Below are 25,224 nucleotides of genomic sequence, written 5' to 3'. Positions count from 1 at the left end.
ATGGCAGCCTTTCCTCACAGATGAGGCTAGTTGAATGAAGGTAAATCTCCAACAAATATTTGAGGAAGTCAGTTTGATATAAATTTATAGTCATCAGATTGTATTTATAAATTTCACTCCTTAAAGAGTTAAAGGTCTGAGAGCATCAAGGCATAGAGTAGTGATGTCATCTAGCACTAAAGTAGCAGTAATACTTTAAATATTGGGACGATACAATGTGCATAATTGAGAAAGAGGGACATTAGGGAGGAAAAAAAACCTTTTTTTTGACATAAGTTACACACTGGTTTTGTTCATATTGCAAAAATCACGGTTCCCTGTCCCAACTGTCCATTTTCTCTCAACTGGAAGCAGTCAATCTTACCTGCACAATAGTATGAACAGTTTTCCCCCTTTTTAAAATTATAAATGGTATTGGACAAATGGCAGGCACACTCTTCTGCTTTTTGCTTCCCCCCCCCGACTAAATAGTATCTCCTGAAGAAATCATAAATCGTTACCTTTTTAACAATCTCAAGATTAAGGTTTGAACCTCAAACTCTCATTCTTGAAAGGCATGAGACAACAGGAACTCATTAAATGCTATTGTCAATTTTGTCCTCCTTCCAAAATAAACAAGGCAACACTGCAGCTTCTGTCTGCTGACATGAAATTCACAACCAGCTCATAAGGGGTATGCTGCCTTCACCTTACAACTGCAGTGGAAACATGCCTTCGGTGATCTTCTTAGATGTAGAGTTCAAAAAGAGACCAGATGTATTCTAAGCCTTCCACAAAATGAAACAAAACTGCAGTTGACTCAAAAACTGTCGAAGACTGAGAACCACAAGTAACCTTGACCATATTTTATGGAAAAATGGAAATCATTAGATTAAAAATAAAGCAGATACATACATGAGATATATTTTTTTTTGCTCAAAAATTTAATTCTAGTATTTCAGTATATCTCTGTTTTCCAAAGTTCCTCGATTTCTCTACTTTCCTGTGCTGAAGTCTTAACCTCAGGAGAAATGGTGTGAAAAGTCAGGACATTAACTGGTTTTCTAACTCAGGACTTGTCATTTGCAGGCTGTTAATACTAGCACCATGAATCATAAGTGGTAGGAAACTTTACAGTTAAGTTAATTTTAAGATATTTGGTAGCTGTCTTGGTTTCTGTGCTTTGCATCAGTGCTTACCGATTATTAATATTAACAGTTGCTATTTCATAAATCCCTATATATATATAATATATATATATATAGGGATGTTAGAAAACATAGTAGCCAAAAGCTTAAATCACCACTTCGCCCTTATAGGGATTGCTTTCTGCCTTGTTATCTGGGCATCAACCAACAGTATAGACTTTAGTCTGGGGAATCAAGGGGACAAAGCAAAGACTGGAAATATGGTTTGAATTTTGAAGATTCTCAAATTATTGTTAACTTTGAACTCCGTACTGCTTTTGGTGTGTGCATTTTTGTTAAAAATTCCTAAAATCTTTTTATTTTTAAAATGGTGGTTATTTAGGCTATTGTTCCTTACTGAATATGCATATTCTGAAGTCAGTGTCACTTTCTTCAAGCACCTTGAAATACTAGTGTGTTGCTGCTTATTTTGTTAAAACACTGTAAAGAGATTATATTGCCTGTGTGTGCATTCTTGTCTGTCTGTGCAGGAGGGCAGGAGAAAAAGTGTGCTATAAAATCAATAAGTTATCAGTTCACTTTTATTTCATATAATAAAAGAAGCTTATAGGCTTTGCTTCAGTTTTCTGAAGCCACTCGTGGTGAGAGAAGCTGAAAACATACAGGTCCTATGTTTATTATTTCCCTTTATTAGACACAAAAAACTTACAGCATGTGCTCTGTAATTTTAAATAATATTTGGACAAACACACACACATACTAATAATTACTAGAATGTAAATTCCACTGGAGCAGTGTCTTACCTGGCTTGTTTATGAAATTATTCCCAGAATTTAGAACAGTACCTAGCCCATAGTAGATGCTCAGTAATACTTATTAAATGAATGTAATAAACGTCTAATTTTTATGATTTGTTTATATGTGAACAATGGTCTCTGATGAAAGATCTTTTTCTGTGGTGTATTATATTGCAGGAAGTGTTAGCATCATCTGAATTAATGTTTATGTTAATCAGCAGGCTGTTTGGAGGAACAATACTTTCTTTGATACATCATAATGTTTTAATTAAAATTTGAGGTCAAGTAGAATTCCTAGAATATAAAAGAGTTAAATATATAAATATTAAAGTATTGTTAAATTAGGAAATCATCATATTCATAGCTCTGACTGTTCTTGTGGGAATGAACAATAAAATGCAAAACAACTGAACCTTTCTAAGTTCTATTAACTTCAAAAGAATATTGTGAGCTTTTATGCATCATTTCTTTAAGTGTCCTCATAGTAATACTATCTTGTCATGATTTTTATGCTCAATAAATACAATATTGATGGAAATTTGTTTGGTGCAGGGTCAGAATTACTAAAGTAGTTATAAGGTTATATTATTTATAAAAAACATGGTACACATTTTAACTAATATGTTTAATACTTAAATTGCATTGTTATTACCAGATGTAGTTCATTGAAGACACTGTATAAGTACATCAAATTGTGCCCTCTGTGTAGGTAGTCATGGGATAGCATTTTATTATACTGCTAATATCACCCTTTAGTTAGCATATTATCACTTTCCATGATACTGGGACTGTGGTGGAATTCAACTCCAATTGTCTATAAAATATCTTTCTTCAGTGGAGGTCAAATTACTTTCAATATCTCAGCACTTTTAGTTTATTGAGAAAACACTGGGAAAGTGATTTATACTTACTTAGCAGAAAGAAAGAAAATGGAAGCATAGACAGGGCAGTCAGTTGCAAGAGGTCAATTAATAAATCATTTTTAAGTGTATGAGATCAAATTTTGCAAGTCACAACCAAGAACACTAAGGACAAATCAGTGCCTAAGACAAATCAAAGAAATGAAAGTCAACTATTTGCATAGCTATGAGAAAGAAAGTGGCTGATTCTTTTTATTTATTTATCTATCTATTTATTTATTTATTTATTGAAGTAATGCTGGTTTGCATTATTGCTGGTTTACACTGATGTTCTCAAAGCTTCAAAACTTGTGAGTCAAATTATGGATATGTGTTGCCAAATTCTATTTTGGAATTCTTTTGGTATTTCCCTAGGTACTGACTTCTGTTTTGAGAGAAATGCATTTGATTATCTTAAGGAAACAGTTATATATTCCTATTTATTAATTTATTTTCTTTTTTTTTTATTGAGGTAACATTAGTTTACAAAATTGCATGTGATTCAGTCAGAGGATCACATCTCCACAGATAGAAGCTCGTCACCACACCACACCCACCACCACCGTGGCATCCACAGTTCTCCAGCATAGTCAATCGGTTCCCCTCCTTACTTCCCCACCTCCTCAATTTTACAGCCTCAATTCCATAGTCAGATTTCAAGGGTTTTTTATTGGTTTAATTTTGTCTGACCCTTTGTTTTGTTTCACTCTATTCCCCATTTGAGTAAACCCATCCAATATATGTCTTTCTCCTGCCTTTATTTCACTTAGTGTTATCCCCTTTAGTTCCATCCATGTTGCTGCAAATAGCAAGAGTCATCATTTTTTATAGCTGAGTAGTATTCCATTGTGTGTGCGTATATATATAATATATATATATATAAAACATCTATCTATCTATCTATCTATCTATCTATCTATCTATCTATCTATCTATCACGTCTTCCTAATCTACTACTCTATCCTTGGGTGCTTAGGTTGTTTCCATAACTTGACTATTGTAAATAGTTTTGCAATGAACTATTGAGTATAAATGAGTGTAATGAGTGTAAATATCCCTTGGAGTTAGTGTTTTTTCACTCTTTGGATAGCTGCAGTAGGAGTGGATTGCTCTATCTATTGAAATGGACATTAATATTTTGGGAAACCTCCACACTGTTTCAAACAAGGCTGGAGCAGTATACATTGCCCCCAACAGTTCCTTGCCAACCCTTATTTCTGCTCTCACAGGCATGAGATGGTATCTCATTGTGGTTTTAATTTGCATCTCCCTGACAATAAGTGATGGTGAGCGTCTTTACATGTGCCTGTTGGCCATCTATATGTCTTCTTTGAAGAAGTGTCTGTTTAGCTCTGCTGCCCATTTTTTGATTGGGGTATTAGTTTTCTTTTTGTTGAGTTGTGTGAGTTATTTGTATATCAACCCTTTGTCAGATTTATGATGTGCAAATATTTTCTCCCATTTAGTTTGGTGTCTTGTTTTACTGATAGTTTCTTTCACTGTGTATAAGCTTTTTGCTTTGATTTAGTCCTTTAGCTTTTATTTAATTTTCTTTCTCTTGACATTGGCGATAAGTCCACAAAGACATGTTCAATGCCAGTGTAGTAGGGTTTGACCTATGTTTTCTTTAATGTATTAATGACTTTATGTCTTAAATTCATGTTTTTAATACATTTTGAGTGACTTTTTGGAAGATGTGAGGTGGTGATTATTTTCATTATTTTGCATGAGCCTGTACTGTTTTCCCAACACTATTTATGTAATTGACTCCCCTCTCTTCTTGGTATACTCTTAGCTTCTTAATTATAGATTAACAGTTAGTAGCTATGTGTGTTTACTTCTGGACTCACAATTCTGTTCCATTAGTTTCAAATATTTTGTAAAGTTTTATTTGATTTGAAATTATAACTTTAATTTTATTTATTTTTAATTAATTAAATTTGTTTCTTCCATCATTGTAGTCCCCATAGTTCTCCCACCACTGTAGCACCCATGAACTATTACCATATTCCCTTGTGAGATTATAACTTTTAATAGTGATTATGAAAAAAAAGTGTTGGTGTTAGAAATTCATAGCAACCATACCTGTCGTGTCATTCACCCCACAAAATAATACATTTAATTTCTTGGCAAGTAGGAGACTGTCTTGTGTCATTAATTTGAATATAATGTATATTTCCTGTCCTTTATCTTTCAAACTTAAGATAGGAAAAATTGCTATTTGAAAAGCTTTAAGGATTCCATCTTGGAGCAATTGGCCTCTTATGCCTGCACATGTTATTTGTTTTATTTATGGTAGAGTATTTAAAAAATAATATTTATTGAGAACCCCATTTTATTAATATCAATGTGTAAAAATGTGTAAGTATTGAACTGTCAATGAACTATGAGACATTTTACCAAGTGACATTATAAATGAATCTCATTGTAGGGAAAGCCTGTGGGAACACCAGATGCTAGTGCTTATTTCCGTGTGCTGGCGGAGCATGGAGTCGCTGCCTTGTTTACAGCGCCAACTGCAATTAGAGCAATCCGTCAACAGGACCCTGGGGCAGCCTTGGGGAAGCAGTACTCTCTGACAAGGTGAACTCGAGATGCACAGAGCAAATTACATTAAAAACTGCAATCAGAATGAATAACTCAACATTCTGTATTTTTTCTGGCATTGGAATACCACTGTAGATAGAGCCAAAATATTCTGAATGTTATTAAGAATGACTGTTCTAAATATATCTTCGAAATAGTTGGAATCTTAGCTAAACAATAGATTTTTAAAGATTTAAAATACCATATTGTGCATATTTCAATTCAATTTGTATGTATGTATATATGTATATAAATATACAAGTGTTACAAGTTTACTACATAAGTTTATAGATATACAACAGGATGATAGCATCTAGCTGCCTTTTGAAAATAGAGTGGTTTAAATAGTGGGAAAAAATTGTTCTCATATATATGGTTAAGGTGAAAATTATAGTCAACAAATTACCTTTGTTGAAATAGTAAGGAAATTTTTTTCTGTTTTTTTGTGACATTATCTTCTGAATAATTTAGATATTTTTATGCTGGTTTATTGACATTCCATTTAGCTGATTGATATGTATTTTCAAAGAAATTTATATCAATTTATATCTTCAAGGCAGTTTCCAGCATCAATTCTCATTGAACCTCTTTGAATTTGGTTACTGCCACCATAAACTAAGTGAAGAGATTTTGTAATTTCTTCAAGTCAAAAAGTAGGTTTGATTTTAAGTTGATTTGAACTTTTTAAGTTATATGATAGATTCATAAATTTTATGTTGTTATGCCCCAAAGAAGGACTTCAAATACACATCTTAATCCAGTGGCACATGTCAGCAAAGAGCTTTCAACTTGTGCAGGTCACTGGCTTTGTTTATTTGGGGTTTTCTTCCCTTTATTTTTTATTATATAAAAAAAATCTGGATTTACAATTTTTTTCTATTATATAAAGAATATACTCTTATTAAAATAAAAAAAATCATGAAGTGAATCTTCCTTTATAATATTACTGCTCACCCTCTCTCCTTCCTTCCTTTACTACAGTTCTACTTAGTGTCTTCCAATTCAGCCAAAAGGTAAAATCATCTTAGGCTATATGACATCTCCATATCCTAAGACAATTCCAGGAATTTTGAAGAAACAGTGACAAGTTCCTTGTATGACAAGTGCATTCCAAACTCAGGACATGAAGTTGTTTGATCAGCAAGCCAAGGTCTCTTTGCTGCATCATCTTCTTGTTTCCATCTATATATGAGGTTTTAGATATTATACTTTACTGTGAAGGCAGTAGCCATTTTGCATAATGTATAAAGCATCAAATAATACTGAATTTATAGTATATCGTCTTTTCAAGCTAATTCCTGTAGAAACAGAGTATGAGGGTTTAGCATTAGAGAAAGTGCAATACGCTTTCCTAATCACACCCTTCTATCTTTAGATACCTGAGTTATTCATAACGGTGCAAGAATATAAACACCATAAACACCCTCAATTATTCAAATTACTGCTATTAATAAATGCAGACTCTCACCGATCACCTCTTATGTGCCAGGCACAAGCAATTTAAGTTTGTTATCTCATTTAGTCATCAAAAATTGTGGATTTGTAGCACTTGTAATTATCCTCATTTTGCAAATGAGTCAAGTTAGGAACAGATAGTTTAACTATTTACATGGAAACTAGCTTGGCATTCTGACCTATGTCTAAACTCTTAATTAAAAACTAAAAACTTTAAAAACTAAAGTCTTAATTAAAAACAAACGCTGACTCATTCTTCCTATGAGGGGAAACTCAAGGGCCAGCTTGACCGAGGGGGTTTTGTCATTCATAGCATGAAAGTAGTTTTTGCTTTTTACATATTTTTCATCCATTCAAATAATGTCTTCACTGGACTATTGTAGGAGATTCTCAACTTTTGGACTAAGAGAATGCTAGAAACAAAAGACACCTCCAGAATTCAACTATCACATTTTATTTTATTTTTTATTTATTTTTATTTATTTTTTTTTAAAGATTTATTTATTTATTTATACAAGCACTGGGTACAGTCAGAAGTGCGGGAGGGTGAGAGAATTCACCAGAGCCAGAGCAGGGAGCAGAGCAGGCAGAAGGACCGAAGTACACTGCTGAAGGGAGCAGCGGGCAGCAGGAGAGGTCTGCGCGCCATGTGGGACCCTCCTCCAGTGGCCGGGGAGCAGCCGGGGATCGAACCAGCGCTGCAGAGGCTGCGGGCACCTTTGCAACCCAGAGCTCAACCGCTGTACCACCAGGGAGGCCCTTATTTTATTTTTTAAACGTTTATTTATTTATATATTTATTTACTTATTTATACAAGAACCGGGGTACAGGCCACATGCACGGGGGGGTGAGAGGATTCACCAGAGACAGAGCGGGGAACAGAACAAGAATACACTGCTGAGGGGAGCAGAGGGCGAGACAGGAGAGGTCTGCTGTGACATGTAGAAATCTCGCAGACCAGTCGGGATCGAACCGGTGCTGCAGAGGCTGAGGACAGCTTAACACTGCTGTGCTCTACTGCCTATGCCACCAGGGGAGCCCCAACTATCACATTTTTAAAAACATGAACACTGAAGCCCAGACGAGTTAGGTTTGGATTAGAGACAGAATAAAGAACTCAAGTCTTCTCATACAATTATGCCTTTAGTTTCATATTTAGATTCAAAATGTTTCATACTGAGTGAATTGATATTCACTAGATATAATTGCAAGTTTATGATTTATTTGCAGTTTGCTACTCTTTTACACAACCTTTCAAATGACTTTTTTCTTAAAAAAAGATGTTATAAATATTGCTTTAAAATAAATTGAGGACTTGCCAAAAATCCCAGCTCCCTCAGTAAATTTAAGTGTATACTCTAAAATAGGGAACTAACTAGGACTATAAATTCATTTTATCATAGATGTCTAAAATCTGGAAAAGTAGATTAGAATTCATCTAGTGTAATCATCTCATTTCACAGTTGAGAAAACCTTGTCACAGAGGTAAAATAACATTCTCAGGATTACAAAACTATTCTAGGGCAAAATTGAGACTAGGAAGTATGGTATAGAAATAAAGATTATCACTCTGGAATTAGATTCCCTGCGTTCAGATCTACAATCTGCTGACTGTAACCTCATGTACGTTACACAGTTGTCTGGTTTTATTTAGTTTTTGTTTTTGTTTTTTTTGTGGGACATACAGATAGTAAAAATACAAGAATATAATAAGAATAAGAGGTGCATAATCCAGGCAAATTCCTTGAAACAATTATTCTTATAAACTCTTTTAGCTATGATTATCTTCTGCTTTCTAAATTACTGCTTCTTTTTTTTTTAAATGCCATCATACAAATTGATTGACTCAATATCTTCTGTTCAATTTTAATTAAGTTAGAAAAAAAATTCAGTTCTGGGACTTCCATTTAAAATATCACTGTAGGGGGCCTCCCTGGTGGTGCAGGTGGTTGAGTGCAGTGCTGTGAAGCTGTCCTCTGCCTCTGCAATGCGGGTTCCATCTCTGCCAGCTGCAGAGATACCCACATGGCATGGCAGACCTCCCCTGTCTTGCTTGCTGCTCCCCTCAGCAGTATATTTCAGTCAGTCTGCCTGTGCTGTTCCCCGCTCTGTCTCTGGTGAATCCTCTTACTCTCCCCCACATCTGGCCTGTACTTCGGTTCTTGTATAACAAATAAATAAATCTTGAAAAAATAAATAAATAAAATATCACTGTACTCCATACTTTGATGCAGTCCCCCCCCCCGCCCCATTACATAAAAATGAAGGATACTACAAAAGAAAGAAAAAACAGAGTTTCAGACACGAATTTAAAATAAACATTTTGTAGAACTGGAAGTGGAATACATTTGCAATGGTAATTGAGGCTGAAGTCAGACATTTGCAAGGTTTGCTGTGCACATGCAGACACTGGCGGCATGATAGGGATTCCCGACTCCCAGTTCCTGCTTCATTCACGGAGACTGGAGATCAGAGCCACAGCAGAGCTTGAGGAAGGGCAGGGTTATGACTACCTACCCTGGAAGGTAGACCAAAGTACAATGATGTGCATCCATTACTTCATCATATTTTTACTGATCTAAATGTCCTCCACTTAAAACCCTTCCATTACGCCTAATATTGAGGACTTTAAAATCTATATTCATGATACATAGTGTTTTCAGATTTTTCTTTCTAGTAGTGTCAGAGATTTTGTTTGCAAGGTAATGCTGGTCCCATAAAAAGATTTTGAAAGTGTTATTTTTCTCTTCTTTATTTGTGGGAGAGCTATGTAAAACTGATGTTATTTGAAAACTGGTTTGAAGTATTTATAAATGAATCTATCTTGTCCAGAGTTTACATATTGGAAAGCTTTGAATTATGGGTTAAATTTCTTGTGGTTCAACCTGCTTCAATGTGTGACTAGATGACTTCCATTAGTTTTGGAAATATATTATCTATTATCTCTTCAAATGTAGCTTTTACCTTATGCTCTCTTCTTTGGTTTTGACAATTTAATGACACATGTGTTAGAACTATTTACCATAGCTCTACTATATCTTTTCTCCTTTATTCTTTGCAGTTGAAATTGGATTATTTTCTTTAAATCTATATGTATTTTTAAAATTTTTTTAAAACATTTATTTATTTATTTATACAAGCACTGGGTACAGTCAGAAGCGCAGGAGGGTGAGAGAATTCACCAGAGCCAGAGCGGGGAAGAGAACAGGCAGACAGACGGAGGACACTGCTCAGGGGAGCAGTGGTAGTGGCAGGAGAGGTCTGTGCACCATGTAGGACCCTCGCCAGCGACCTGGGTTCAAACCAGCGCTGCAGAGGCTGCGGGCAGCTTTGCAGCCCAGCGCTCAACTACTGCACCACCAGGGGAGGCCCTAAATCTGTATTTTGGATCTTCAGTCTTCTCTACAGCAGTATCTAGCCTTTCCATTTATAAGCTTACTTTTTTGGCTTAAAAATTTCTATTTGATTCTTTATTATGATATCCTATTCCTTTTTTGGCATCAGTCATTAGTTCACGTACATAGTCTTCAAAGGTATTTTGAAGTCACTGTCTGATAACAAAATTACCTGGCTTTCTGTGTGGATGTTTTCTTTTTAAAGATTTATTTATTTATTTATTTATTTATACAAGCACTGGGTACAGTCAGAAGCACGGGAGGGTGAGAGAATTCACCAGAGCCAGAGTGGAGAACAGAACAGGCAGACTGACGAAGTACACTGCTGAGGGGAGCAGCGGGCAGCAGGAGAGGTCTGTGCGCCATGTGGGACCCTCGCCCGGTGGCTGGGGATCGAACCGGCGCTGCAGAGGCTGTGAGCAGCTTTGCAGCCCAGCGCTCAACCGCTGCGCCACCAGGGGAGGCCCGTGTGTGGATGTTTTCTAATATCTCTTTTCTTTCTTCTGTCATATGAGCTGTTTTCCCAATAGGCCATTGCGTGTGAAAAATTAATATAGTTACTTTGAGATTCTGGATGTTCTTACAGTCCCATAGAATAATCTTTATTTTGGCGGATCATTAACATAAAGGAAGATCACATTGATCCAGCTAGAGATCTAGTTGATTTGCAGCTAGACTTTGATATTTGAAAAGTTTCTTTCTATTTTTTTCTCTGTTGTTGGGATCACTTTCATTCTGCCATTGAAAGCTTCGATGTTTTACAAAACTCTTTAAATATTGTGGGTGTTGAACTCCAATTTTTCTTTCCCAAGAAATTGTGATGGCTAAAAAAGGATTGTTCATTTACCAAGTCTCTCCAACACAGCTTTTGTTCGTTTTGTCAGTTTTCCTACCAATGTTTGTCTTGACAAATATCTCAAAGTAGGAAAAGTGGCAAATTAATGTCAGACTTTCTTCTCTGTCCATTTTACTTTTTGGAATCTTAATGTCTAAAGTGCTCATTGCCCTGTTAATTTTCGATACCTTTAAGACATGTTTCTTTTTTACATTTTGTTCAGCTTTCCTCCTTATACTTGAGAGACAGATTAATATAATCTTGCTGCAAAATGCTAGTCAGTCATTGACAGAAGTCAAATTCATGCATAATATTAACATGGCCGTGTTTACATTTTGAGAGTGAATTCTGGTAGAGAACAAGGAGAAGAAAGTAGAATAAAGGAAAGATGGAGATAACCATAGGGACATAAATGGCAAATTATAATGATATTCTGTCATGTGAACTGGAAGTCGATGAGGCATCACTGAAATAATCGATTTTTATTTAACTTCTGTTGGCACAATGAAGAGTAATTTTCACTTGTTTGGTAACTTATGAGCCTTGAAAAAGTCACTTTATTTTTCTTCTGCCCTTACTTTATTACCTGAAAAGTCTTCCCAGAATTGATCTTTAGCTTTTTATCCATTTCTATGAAGCTTCTTATCTATTTTGAACTAAAATTAATATGAAAGCATTACTGTTTCTTTTTCCCTTTTACTTCATTTTCAGTTTTATTTGAGTCGAATAATTTCATAAGGAATTCAGGGAGAGTATACAGGTCTCATTATCATGAATCACTCCCCCCTTTACTACTTCAGATATTGTTATTGTTTCATGTCTCCTGTGTTAAACATTTAGAAGTAAATACATTTCTCATGAGTATGTTGAAGTCTCAACCTGGCCAGAAGAGACAAGATAGACCTTGTTTGAATCAAAGTAGGTTTCATACATTCAACTTACTATCCCTACTGAGCCCCCTAGACTGCTAATTGAGTTCATGAAAGCCAGTGTCTGCTCTTTAGTTCTTTCACTATTATGAAACTCAAACTTTCCTTAAATAGCCAGAACTTTTCTCTTTTCAAATCATTCTTCTTTTGTCAATTTCTACACTCTTGCAAAACAACATGCCTCCTCTTTTACTTAAAAGAATAAATTAACTGAAATGAAATTTCCAACTCCCCACTTCTATACTTTACCTTTCAAGTTTTTTTTTTAAAGATTTATTTATTTATGCATACAGGAGTTGGGGTGTAGGCCAGAGGTGCATGGGGGGTGGTGATGTGAGAGGATTCACCAGAGATAGAGTGGGGAGAAGAACAGGTAGACTGACAAAAATACACTGCTGAGGGGAGTAGCAGGCAAGACAGGAGAGGTCTGCTGCGCTGTGCCATGTGGGTCAAGGATCTAACTCATGCTTCAGTGGCTGCTGATAGCTTCATAGTGCTGAGCGTTAACCTCTTGTGCAACCAGGGAGGACCCCCTTTCAGGTTTTTAAGTACCCAAAAGTCCCCAGTACCAGAATAATCGTTTGGTATTGAGGTCATCAAGATGAATGCTACCAAGGAACTCATAATCCATTGTGGGAAATAGACAAGAAGCAAAGAATTATAGAAAGAGATACATATTGATAGTAGAGACAGGAGCAGCATGTGGTTGAAGTATAGAAGTGAAAGTATTTGAATCTCCTTAAATTTTCACGAGATAACGCGATAACTTAAAGTATGGTAGGAAACATTGTTCAGGATGATTGGGCAGGTATTTAATTGTTTGATTGTTTTTTAATTGAATAATAATGATTAAGTCTCCATACACATATTCTTTTTTCCCCCTTTGTCATAAAGGTCATGGGGGCATGAGAATGGAATAAACAGTCATTCTCTTAATGAACTATCACTGATGCCAACCTAATTTTCTATTTCATCTTCTCTATTGGGTGGTCTAATGCTCCCTGACAAAGATTCCTCACCTCTTCATAGCCTTGTATTCCTTTTTATAAGAACCTTTTTAACTTAGAATGCCATGATAGCATTTTACTTTTTAACAAGCTACTTTTTCTTATATAAGATTTAGAATAGGAGAAATGTATTTGAAATTAGAATATTCTTTACCACAAGAAGGGGCAACTACATTATATTTATGGTCATGTTTGCTGCTTAGCTGATACTTGTGAATGTAATTTGATATAGTCTTAAGTAGAATACAGGATCAAACTTGGAGCTAAAATTAGCAGAATTAATGTCAAGGGCAGGAAGGTTTTTCATTTTTGATCATTCGATTAATATGACAGATATATTACAAAGATTAACTCACTGCCCTTCTCAAAATTGAGCTGAAGCTGTGAATTCTACTTTTGAAACATCTTACATCAATGCTGCAGTATGCATTTGGTTACATTTGCATTAAAACTAATAATGGTCTCATGATTGTACAGTATGATAAGGTAGTGATGTGGCTGTTTTTCCTTTGATGTAATTAATGTTGTTAGATTCTACAATGTTTTCGAGCATGTAGATGAAATCATTCAGCTTCATTTTCAATGACTGATTTGAATTTACTCTTTTATATTCAGGTTCAAGACATTATTTGTGGCCGGAGAGCGATGTGATATAGAGACACTCGAATGGTCCAAAAAGGTTTTCAGAGTACCTGTCCTGGACCATTGGTGGCAAACAGGTGAGCACTTTCCAAGCATGTACTTAAATATAGCAGAAATGCTCATAATCACTGTAAGAACTGGAGGAAATTTTGAACTCTGAACACTGAGTACAAACTCAGCATTTAGTTGTCTTAGGTGTCAGTGGAAACAACCAATCTGTTGATTGTCTTATTGTTAAAACTGTCTTTGCAAATGATGTTGATGTCACCATTTTCTTGGTCTTAGATATAAAACACGAAGACCTATTGTTTCTCTTCCTGTTTGTTTCCTCTCCCCAGTAAGTCACTATATCTCAGATTTTCTTTTGAAGTGTATGTTGGAGTCATCCCATCTTCACTACACGCTTTGAGCTATAGCAGCTGTGTTATTATCTGTCCTGATTTAAATTGTCCTTATCACTCATCTCTGTGCTCTCTGCTTTCCTAAGCACCCTGAACACTGCTCCTGGTGTTTTTTTCTTAAAGGGCTGTTTCTTTAGTAGGATTTTCTGTGGTTCTCAACCTCCCTCACATTTCTTCTTCTTAGCATTCAATACAGAGAATTTAATTTTTCTCCAAAATATTTACTATTATATATGTAATTTATTTACTTATTTTGCTTATTCTCTATTTTCTTCCCACTAAGTGATCAACAGGAAACAAATTATAATATCAATTGTATAGAATATAAACTTTAGCACAAATAAAAAAACATTCTGCTCTTTATTTTGAGGGATGATTGTATATGTAAGAGAGTGAGTAGATTATCTGAAATCTAATCTCCTACTGAATATGAAGATATTGGTGGGTTTTCCATTTGACCTGCTGAAAGTAGCCATGAGCTTAATAATACATGTGGAGTTAAATATGTGCATATTTTAATTCAATTCTGCTTAGATCAGTGATTTAATTTGCCACCCTTTTATATTATTGTTTTCAAAATTCCCTTCTGAGTAACTGGGACAGAATCAAATTTTGATTAAAAACATTAATAAAGATACTTGCAAAAATTAGTTCTGAGGTTTTAAATGACTAGAGTGTAGAAGATCAAATGAGTAACTAAGACTGAAGCTAGTGTTTGATAGCTCAGAATTCTTTACGATAAACTATACTTTTGTATTATCTCCTTGGGTATTATTCTTTGAAAAATGTGTTTTCTATATATTTTGTAATATGAGATATAAAGTGAATGATCAGTGCAAAATACACATTCCTTAAATAACACAAAAATCAAAAGGAGATCATCTACTCTCTAGTTTGATTTGTTAAGGGAGAAATTTCTTATCTAAATTTAAAGAATAAGAAAGATAAGACTGAATTTGGAGAAAGAGCAATCCTATGTGTGGAAATTCATAAACACAAATGAATCTTTATAGAAATGATGCATCCCCTTTTCACCAGGACAGTTTTAACAGCTCTTGTCTTGGGCAGGAAGAAGAAAAGACCTTGCCACCTATAAGATGGCTTTCTGTTCCTGGTTAAAATAGAGAGTTAATTTTTCCCACACAAATGACCTTACATAAATACTTGCAGGGAAGTTTTGTTTTTCCCTTCGTAAAGGTGACAATGCCAAAGCTTACTGAAGGAAACCAACATGGCAATAAATAAAATTATGGTTCTTTTTCTTATTGATATCTTTCTACATAATAGCTTGTGCAGATGCATGTAGTTAGTGCATCCAGGCTTACAGACAAGCTCACTGAAGCCTGAGAAACAAGTATATGAGGTCCCTGGTGGGTGCTGAGCTTCATGTGAATTTGCAATTTTTCTTTAATGTGTTGTTCAAAAGGAATTAATAGCCACATCATGTCAGTGTGCTGTCACTTTAATCAACTTTGAATGGGTGCTTATTACTGTGGAAAACATAGTGGATTTCTACTAATAATGACTGATTCTTTGCATCCTCCCCATTCAATTTTACAGCATTTGATATTTTACCAATTAAAGTATACACATGCCTACATATGTGTAGGGAGATAGCCTAACTAGTATGTAGGTAGCCTCATATTTTCTTAAATAAATTCAACCTAGGTGATGCAGATGTTAGCTGTTAACAGAAAATCTAGTTAGAATCTTTATTCATCACTTCAGTTCATTATTTTCAAAATTGTATATTGCTGTAATTACAAAGTGATACTGAAATTTAGCATTTGCAACTGTCCAACCTTTCTTAAGGTTGCAACTGTCCAACCTTCTTAAGGTGATATCAAATTTATCTTAAGGTGATATCAAGTTACAAGTAATCACTAGGGGAAAATGAAATGCCTATGGATTATTATTAACTCTCAGGGCAAAAAAAGAATAAATATTTCGTGCACATTCATGAATTTTCTAATGTTTGATAGCAAATCGTAATGTCAAATGGATAAGGATGCACTTCCCAAGAGGTATGCTAGTAAGCTGCTAACATTTGAGGGAAGGTTAAGGTTTGACCAAAGGAATATTTTTTTTTTTATTTCAAATTTCAAATTCTCTACAGGTCTCCCTTGTTATTGACACACAAACTGACTTGTTAGAATACAATTGCACATTTTCATGAGCCTTCCTTATAATGTATAATTTATGAATTTTCTCTCTGATTACATTAATATATGTGTACAAATGAGCTGTCTAGAAATTGTGGTGTATAATTTGGAATTAGTAAAGGATATGTTAAGTAACTAAAGTGTATGAATAAACATTGATTAGTTACTGTGACTTGGGTTATAAGAAGGCACTCTGTAGTCAATTCATTTATATTACCATGTTGTTTTTGTTACACAAGTGAGATTTGTATTATCAACAACAGATTTCTAGTGACTAACATCCTCTTTTGATCCATTAATAGTAACACATTTTGGAATCTGATTTAAATAATATCTAAGATTCTAAATTGTGAACTAGTCTGGAAAATCCAAGAACAAATCAAACCCTTGTAGAAGCATTTTCATGAAGAAAATTCATTGTTTGACACCACTGAGACACTAAACCCATGTTTTGGATTGTAATAATGTAAACAGTTAACACTCTCATGAAAGAAATTGGTCTTGCTATCTTTAGGATAGTTGTATTTAATTGAAGATTATGAATTCAGATTCACAAATGTGGGTAAAAGTTACTGTTCATCTACATGTTTTTTTCTTCATGATAATTTATCCATAGAATGATGGAAAATGTGGATTATTGACTGGAATTTTCATTTTCTTTTTAAAATATAGAGAAAAGAGGTACAAAACCAAAATTTAAAAAAGAAAAAATTAAGAGAATAGATAATTTTTCTACCATACCAAGATATGGTAATTCATGTACAAAAAAATAAACAGGAAGAACTGTGCTGTTATAGATCATTTTTTGTACTAAAAGATTTTTCAGAAATCAAACAAGAAGCACAATTTTAGAAAGAACAGTCAGTGCAATCATTGTGTCCTTTGCACCTTTATGTTCCTTACTTAAGATGACAATAAAAGAGTTGTTTCATTTGTGAGTACATGTCCTACTACAAAAAAATTCCTTCAACTTCAGAAGCTAACTACTAAAACCCAAAATAGAATAGAACTTATTCCCTTTAGTGGTTTTATTCCTTTCTCCCATATCTTTTTCACTCTCCTCTTTCATTTACTTCTCCTCTGCCCTTTGTCAGTTTTTTTTTTTAAATTGTATTTTTTTGGGGGCCTCCCCAGTGGCACAGCGGTTGAGCACTGAGCTGCGAAGCTGCCCGGAGCCTCTGCAGCGCCAGTTCGATCCCAGGGCAAGGGCCCCACATGGCGCACAGACCTCTCTTGCCGCCCGCTGCTCCCCTCAGCAGTGTACTTCATCAGTCTGCCTGCTCTGCTCTGCTCTCCGCTCTGCCTCTGGTGAATTGTCTCACCCTCCCGCGCTTCTGACTATACCCAGTGCTTGTATAAATAAATAAATCTTAAAAAAATAATTCATTGGTTTTTTTTTTTTAAATTGTATTATTTTTTATGGGGGCAATTTTGGTTTATGATATTGTGTATGATTTAGGGGTATAGGTTCACACCTCTTCGGATGTATGTTACTATACCACATCCTCTACGGAAGCACCAGTCATCCTCCATCATAATCCACTGGGCCCCCTTCCCAACTTTGCGCCTCACCCCCACCCTTTCCTCTGGTAGCCTCAGGTCTGCAGTCAGATTTCTTTTTTTTAAAAAAGATTTATTTATTTATGCATACAAGAACTGGGGTACAGGCCAGAGGTGCTGGGTGGGGATGGGGTTGAGAGGATTCACCAGAGACAGAGTGGGGAACAGAGTAGGCAGATTGACTAAAATACACTGCTGAGGGGAGCAGTGGGTGAGTCAGGAGAGGTCTGATGTGCCATGTGGGTAGCTCCCTGGCCAGGGATTGAACTTGTACTGCAGTGGCTGCAGATAGCTTCATAGGTTGCATCTTATCTCCTTGCGCCACCAGGGATGCCCTGCAGTCAGATTTCCAGAGTTCAGTTTTTCTGTCCCTTTGTTTTGTTTCTCTGTATTCCATATGAATGAAATCATCTGGTATTTGTCTTTATCCTTCTGACTTATTTTGCTTTACATTATCCCCTCCAGTTCCATGTATGTTGTCACAAATGACAATAATTCATTTTTTTTAAAAGCTTGGTTATTACATTATATTTATATACCATATCTTCCTAATCCACTTCTTTGTCCTGTGCACTTAGGCTATTTTCATTACTTGGCTATTGCAAATGGTGCTTCAGTGAACATAAGAGTGCATGCAGTCCCTCAAATTACTGATATTTTTTTTCATTCTTTTGATAGATACCCAAAAGTGAAGTGGGATTATTGGATCATATTGTAGATCTATTTTCAATATTTTGAGAAACCACCATACTGTTTTCCATAGGGTTTGGACAGGTCTACTTTCCACCAAGTGTGTATGAAGTTTCTTTTTCTCTCCATACCGTTATCACTTCTTAACTGTTATTTAATCCTGGCTGAAAACACTATATTCTCTCAGTTGTTACTGGTTAGTAAATTAAAGACAATGATTGTAGTGTTAGAATACTCAAGTTCCACAGTGACTTCAATACCAGACAACTTGAATTTTTTTTAAACTAACAATTTTATTTTTTTTAAGGTTTTTTTTTTTTTTGAAGATTTATTTATTTATACAAGACCCAGGGTACAGGTCAGAGGCGTGGGAGGGTGAGAGGATTCACCAGAGACAGAGCGAGGAACAGAACAGGCAGACTGATGAAATACACTGCTGAGGGGAGCAGCAGGCACAACAGCAGAGGTCTGCCGCGCCATGTGGGACCCTCACCAGCCGGCCGGGATCAAACCCACGCTGCAGAGGCTGCGGACAGTTTCACAGTGCAGCGCTCAACCACCTGCGGCACCAGGGAGGCCCCAACTTGGTGAAATTTTTAGATAAAAATAACCCATGATTCTTACAATCTGCTGGCAGATCATATCTGTGTGGTTCCCTTCAGATACAGAACTTAAGCACTGAAAAAGATTTCAAGTATCCTTATGTGCAGGTCGTGATTAAGTAACCGAAAAAGGTAATGACCAGGAACTTGAATAGCATTGGGTGATTTAGTTGTTTGTTTTTATGTTGCCATCACTTTAATGGAAAACTAAAATTTTTCATAGAATTTTAAAAACCCTGAAGATGTATTTTAATGAGAAAATGGTAGTCACCTAAGGGATTGAGACATTGCTGATGATTGAAGTTATTGATCTTACTTTATCTGCCTTGAGCCCTTTGCTGAATTCTTATATCTTGGAATCATCACAGTATTTCTCTCCCCGTTTGATTGAACTGCTGTGGTTTTAATTGCAATTGCCAGTTTTGAAATTACTATCTTCTATATATAGCCTAAACCCCTCCTTTGAAGCGCAATCTGATAATTCTGGATTTATTAAAGTGGACCCAAAGGCTCCAGCAAACTTCAATCATGTCAGTTCTTAAATCAAAATCATTGATCCTAAAGGGACAGGCACTGTAATACCGTATTATTAAAATGTGTTGAGGATACTTGACACAATAATCTTTACTTTTACACAGTTTGGTTGTATTTACTTCCTAAGGATGAACAACTGGGACAAGAGTTTTTACCACAAAAATTTAATGACTGACCAAATTCAGTCCCTATACATAGCTATATTTGGAGAAGTTTCATTAGCCCAGGATTTTTTAAATTGAGATAACATTGGTTTACAATACTGTATATGACTCAGAGGTATAGGCTCATACCTTTCCAGGTGTGAGTTACAGCACACACCCACTATCACCCCATTGTCTTCCACCATAGTTCATTCACTTTCAAAATCAGTCATCGTGAGGTATTAATAAAGATTTTTAAAGATAGACATGCACTTTATTTTCAAGAATCAAAAATGTAAACTATAATTGGTTACAGTTTAATAACAATTACCCTAAGCAGAGATCGCTATGGGAATATTTCTTCCTCAAATTCAGCACTGTCTTATTTTTAAGTAGATCAAACATGAACTGCTTAGCTAAGGATTTGTGATCTGATAAAGCTTAAGACACTTTTTTTGGATTGCCTTTTTCCTTTATTATCTTTGCATTTTTAGACATTTCATTTTAATGTATCTTTGTTTATCTACTGATTGCAAGAGATTTTAATCTGTTGATATGGAGTTTTAAGTTTAGTGTAATATAGAGAATTTTCTTTATCCCTGGAACTGAACATTGAGAGTTTTATTACTGTTATTATTTCTACCCTAAAAAAAGAGAAGCATTTTGCAGCTATGTGTTAAATGTTTGATTTTCTTCCAAACATAGTTAACCAGTGTCCCATGCAAAAAATACCTTCCTAGGGCTAAGACATAAGAGACTTATTTACATGGCTGACAAGACAAGACAGTGAGGAAAGTATCTTCTTGGTAACTTTACCTGATGACTCTATGTTTATTTAAAAATCTGTTCTTTGTGTTCTGGGTGCCAATAACTACTTACAAACATTCCTCAATCTGCAGGTCTTGGAATAAAATATTTCTGTGTATACCAAATGCTGCTTTTCTAAATGTCAGTTATAACTCTGTTATTCTTTGCTTCTGAGTTTTACCTAAAAAAATTTGAGGCTATTAAATTTTGGCTATGCGATAGGGTTTCATTGAAATACAAACTTCTGTTTTTAAAGATGATGGATTGAACTGGACTCCTGAAATTAACAGTAGAACTATAGGGACTGAGTTGGCCTCTCTGGCATTGCCACTGCCGCATAAATGAGATTGTCCAGGACACCCATACTCTACCTTCAAATGGTAGAATGTAGATTCTTTAGTAATATGATGAATCACTACTCTCTGAAGCTTTTTTGTTTTTCTCAATGTAAATGATAAAAAATTCATCTTTTTTTTTCATTCATGAAAAAGAAATTTGAGGCAGTTTAGGAAACAGATATACAGAGTCACATCTGCAGTGTTCAGCCAGTGATTCTATGATAGTATCCATCTGGTAAGAGACAAAAAGTCCTGATGTCATTTTTGTTGCCTGGAGACAGTATTTTTTTCTTATTTAGCGCAATCTTCATTAGTTTAAAGTAGGTAATTTTTACTGATAACTTGAGATGCAGAAGCTTAGAGGTAAGCAATATAAATTTAGTTTCTGGAAGGAATAATCTTTTGTTAAGTGTAGGGCAGCCTGAGTGAGGCTTTTGCTTTTTGGAAAGTGAATAAGAGTTTACAAATTGTTAATCCATCTGAAAATGACTTCCCCAATTCAAACAGCAGTCATTGAATCAGACAATTTTATCTTTATAACACTATTATTGAGAAAGAACATCAAGTTGGGATTTTTTTCAAATATGATTATCAGACATAAAGTAGCTCAGATATATATGATTGCTTTGTAGCATTGTTGTGTTTGTTATTATATCAGCGGTAATGTTTTCATAAGATACTAATCACTGAAAATTCAATTACTAATAATATAAAGTTGGCTTGGTCTTTGAAATATCTATTCTAATACCCCTGCTCTTGCCAAGATTCATATTTAATTCATTCTGGAAATGTGAAAATAAGGAATGGTTTTGTAGATCTCTAGAAGAAAAAAACCCCTCCCTTGACAAAGCTTTCTGTCTGGAAATTTGATTTACCCTGGTTATATGTAAACCCCTACACTGTGAGGCCATTGGTCCAACAAAAGAGTTTCTAATTCCTCATTTGCTGTCAGTACTAATTTGGAAAACAAATGGTGATGATTCTCCTTGGAAAAGCAATGTGATTTGTGAAAAGTGGTGCTGAATTCAGTAATACTGGGTTTAAATTCTTTTGGCTGCTTATTCTGTAGCCACTGACAAGTCCTTGTTCTACCCATGAATTTTCTCAGGGGCTTGTAGAAAACTTGAAATTAAGTGAATACATATAAGCAATTCAGCTGAGTTCTTGGCTTATAAGAAGTTGTCGATAAACATTTTTTTCTTTTCCTTTTCTTTCCACTCATGAAGATACAGGAACTCTTGAGCATCCTGGCCTGTAGATGATCCAGACTCAAGTAAATCTAGAATGTGAGAGCCCAATTTATACCTAAGAATAATCGTAGAGATTTAAGTTTTCTAGCGTTAACTAGTTAAGATTAGAACTGTACTCTCATTGTTCTGTGCTGCTCAAAGTCTTCTCTCCATTTTTCCTGACTTCTGCTTTCTTTAATTCAGTATTTCTTATCTAATTCAAATGCAGACAATATATGCATTTCTCTACTGAGTCATCCACAGTTAGAGGTTGGAGGTATTGTGCTGGCAAGGGAGTAGGATAAGACCAGTGTCTCATAGCACGAATTAATTGTCTGTTTCCCATACGAAAAGTTTAGCTGCTTTGAATTAAGTATTTTAAACTGTAATCATACTGTCTCATGAACACAAAGATTAAACTGATTTTCTTTCACCAGTGTATATCTCACTGTTTCTGACTCTTTCTGCTACCACCACTTGAGTTATTTATAGCTCACTCTAGATTCAGAAGTGGAGGGAATGGTTTCTTTACAAATTGCCTCTATGGCCATTATGATGCTGTGATTAATATGACTCAGCGGTCCTAGGTTGCAGAATTGATTTATTTCCAGGACTCCGCTCACTGCGCTGGCCACCAATTTCTAAATCCATATTGCTTAAGTGTAGTTACTAGAAACTCAGTGGGGACAAATCACAACTTTCCAGATGCAGCAAGAACTCTTACTTTAGAGTTGTGCTGTCAACCTTCCACCATGTTCTCCCTCTTAACCTTCATGCACATCCACTTTTCTTACTTTTATTTGTGAGTCAAAACCCTGGGGGGTGTCCTGGACTTCAGCCTCTTGCTCATTACCCACATCCAAGCAGTCACCAAGACCTTTCGATTCTATATATTACTCACATTTGGTCTCACCTTTCTCTGCTACTCAGCTGGATCAGACCACCAACATCTGATTCATCTCTAGCTCTGGGTTAGAATTCTCAGCTTAGTGCTCCAGTCTGCAAGGGAGGGAATTTTCTAAAATACAATTCTGAGCAAATCACCTATGTGAAAACTGCCTGGATCTCCCATTGTTCCTGGAATTGTACCCAAACTCCTTTATCTAAATTCCTAAAGCTGCATGGAAGGCCATTCATGGCTACCTCTGCTTACCTCCCTCATTTTGTCCCTTATTATCTTTTTTAGCCAACTCATCCCCATCCCAAGCACTGTTCTGCTGAATCACTTGCAGTCCCTGGATGATAGTCTAATATCTCAACCTTTACTCATGTTGCTATTTCTGTCTGGCATATCTTTCTACCTTTAGCATTCCCTTCCCCACAAAAGAAATGCCTTACAGTGAGTAGAATACATTCAATAAATATTTATTGAGGAACTGACCTTTGCTTACCATTCTTGGAATAAGAAAAGATCACAACAGAATTGTAACAGCAACATATAGTTTTTTTCTTCCCTGAGTTCTCCTATTTCCCCTGTTTTCAGGTTCATTTTAGGATTGAATTCTGTGATTTCCCACTTAGTTTAAAGATTCTATTTTTAATTATAGTCATCAGAGCTTAAAATCATGAACAAGCATGTATTTACTAGTCAGCAAATATTTTCTGAGCACAAAATGTCAGGGGCTGGACTGCGTTTGGTCCTGGTAATACAAATGATTCTTCCTTACTGCAGGTAAGGAGAATGTTTCATAGAATTACATGCACAATTCTTTTTTTTTTTAAATTGCATTCCTTTTCGAAAGAGTTTGTGATATATTTAATGGCATCATACTAAGTATCTGTTGTTGTGCAAAGAAAAATACTCCAAAATCCAGTACTTAAAACAATAACCATATCTCATGAATTTGCAAATCAGTGATAAGGGCAGAAATCAGCAGGGATTTCATGGTCTATGGTTGCCCATTGAGACAGCTTAGATAGTGTTAGGTAATGAAGAGGCTGATCTGGTGGGCCTAAGATGGCTGCACGGCCATGCCTGGGAGTGGGTGGAAGATGGCTCCATGAGGGCCATGACTGCATGTCTGTAAGCAGCACTTTTAGCTTGGAGGATTCAGAGAACTGATTTCACTTCCATGGTGACTCAGAAGTTTCAGAGACAATGTTCTGAGTTTCTTCAGGCCTGTGTCTAGAAACTGACAGAGCATCACGTTTGCTCTTTTCTACTAGTCAAATGCATCAAAAGATGGCCTAAATTTAATTTGAAGGAACACAAAACCCACCTGTTAGTTGGAAAAGTATCCGAAAAATTACAGCCACCTTTAATGTGCCATAGTGGACAGATTTCAAGATGCTGATGTAGACTTTTGGATTCTTTAACGTTATTTCCCCTTTATTCTCCATTCAGCAGTAATTTCTATTAATATATTAATCTGTATCTTGTCAAAATATATATTTTCACTCAGTGTTTGTTATTTTTCAAAAAATGAATTAAGTTGTGCATTCTATCTTACAATTGTATTCTAAGCAACATTTTGTGAGAATTATTTCCTGTTTGTGAGAATTTATTTTCCATTAAACATTTTCCTATGGCACTTGAATGACTTTGGGTTACTCTTTCAAATAGAATAATCTCTTTTTTGGACAATTGTCCAAACCCTAACATAAGCTACACTGTGATCATGTCTTTGATGTGTAGTATCTTTGAACTTCAGTAAACATTCCTTTATCTTTTTATCTTAATATTATTTTATTTATCTTAATATATTTTTAAGTGGGACAATCGGGCTAAAGACTGAGCATTTTTAAGGGTTTTCATTATTGCTAAGTCACCTTTTAGTATTGATCTTTATACATAGTAACACACATAAGACAAAAATGATTATCTTTCATTGTGTGGCCAGTCTGTCTCCCATTTACCACCTGACTGGTGGTTAGCTCTTCTGTCAGTCTAGCAGGTTTTCATATGAATTGGCTATTTGATGTTCAGGATGCCACACCAATCAACTATAAATTATTCTAATCCAATGCATTTTTTTACAAAGTCTTTCTCTCTCAAAACTTCAAATAAAATAAACCTGGCCATATAAACTGGATAATGTGCAGATATTTAAGTAAATTTAACTTGCATTGTTGTGATCCATGAACCT

General features: G+C 35.4%; 1 protein-coding gene across 1 annotated transcript in view; it reads left to right on the top strand.

The window, feature by feature from the left end:
- The window catches only part of ACSS3 (acyl-CoA synthetase short chain family member 3), a gene marked incomplete at both ends in the record, with an annotated part of 130,503 nt that overhangs the window by 77,812 nt on the left and 27,467 nt on the right, over positions 1-25,224 (top strand). Inside the window, 2 exons of the mRNA XM_084254559.1 lie at positions 5,255-5,406; positions 13,646-13,749. Of these exons, the coding sequence (XP_084110685.1) occupies positions 5,255-5,406; positions 13,646-13,749 (256 nt within the window). The remainder of the gene's footprint in view (positions 1-5,254; positions 5,407-13,645; positions 13,750-25,224) is intronic.

The sequence above is a fragment of the Talpa europaea genome (genome assembly GCF_964194135.1).
Source record: "Talpa europaea genome assembly, chromosome: 15".
NCBI lineage: Eukaryota > Metazoa > Chordata > Mammalia > Eulipotyphla > Talpidae > Talpa > Talpa europaea.
Note: the sequence above shows the minus strand (reverse complement) of the source record. Positions and strands in the feature narration are given on the sequence as shown.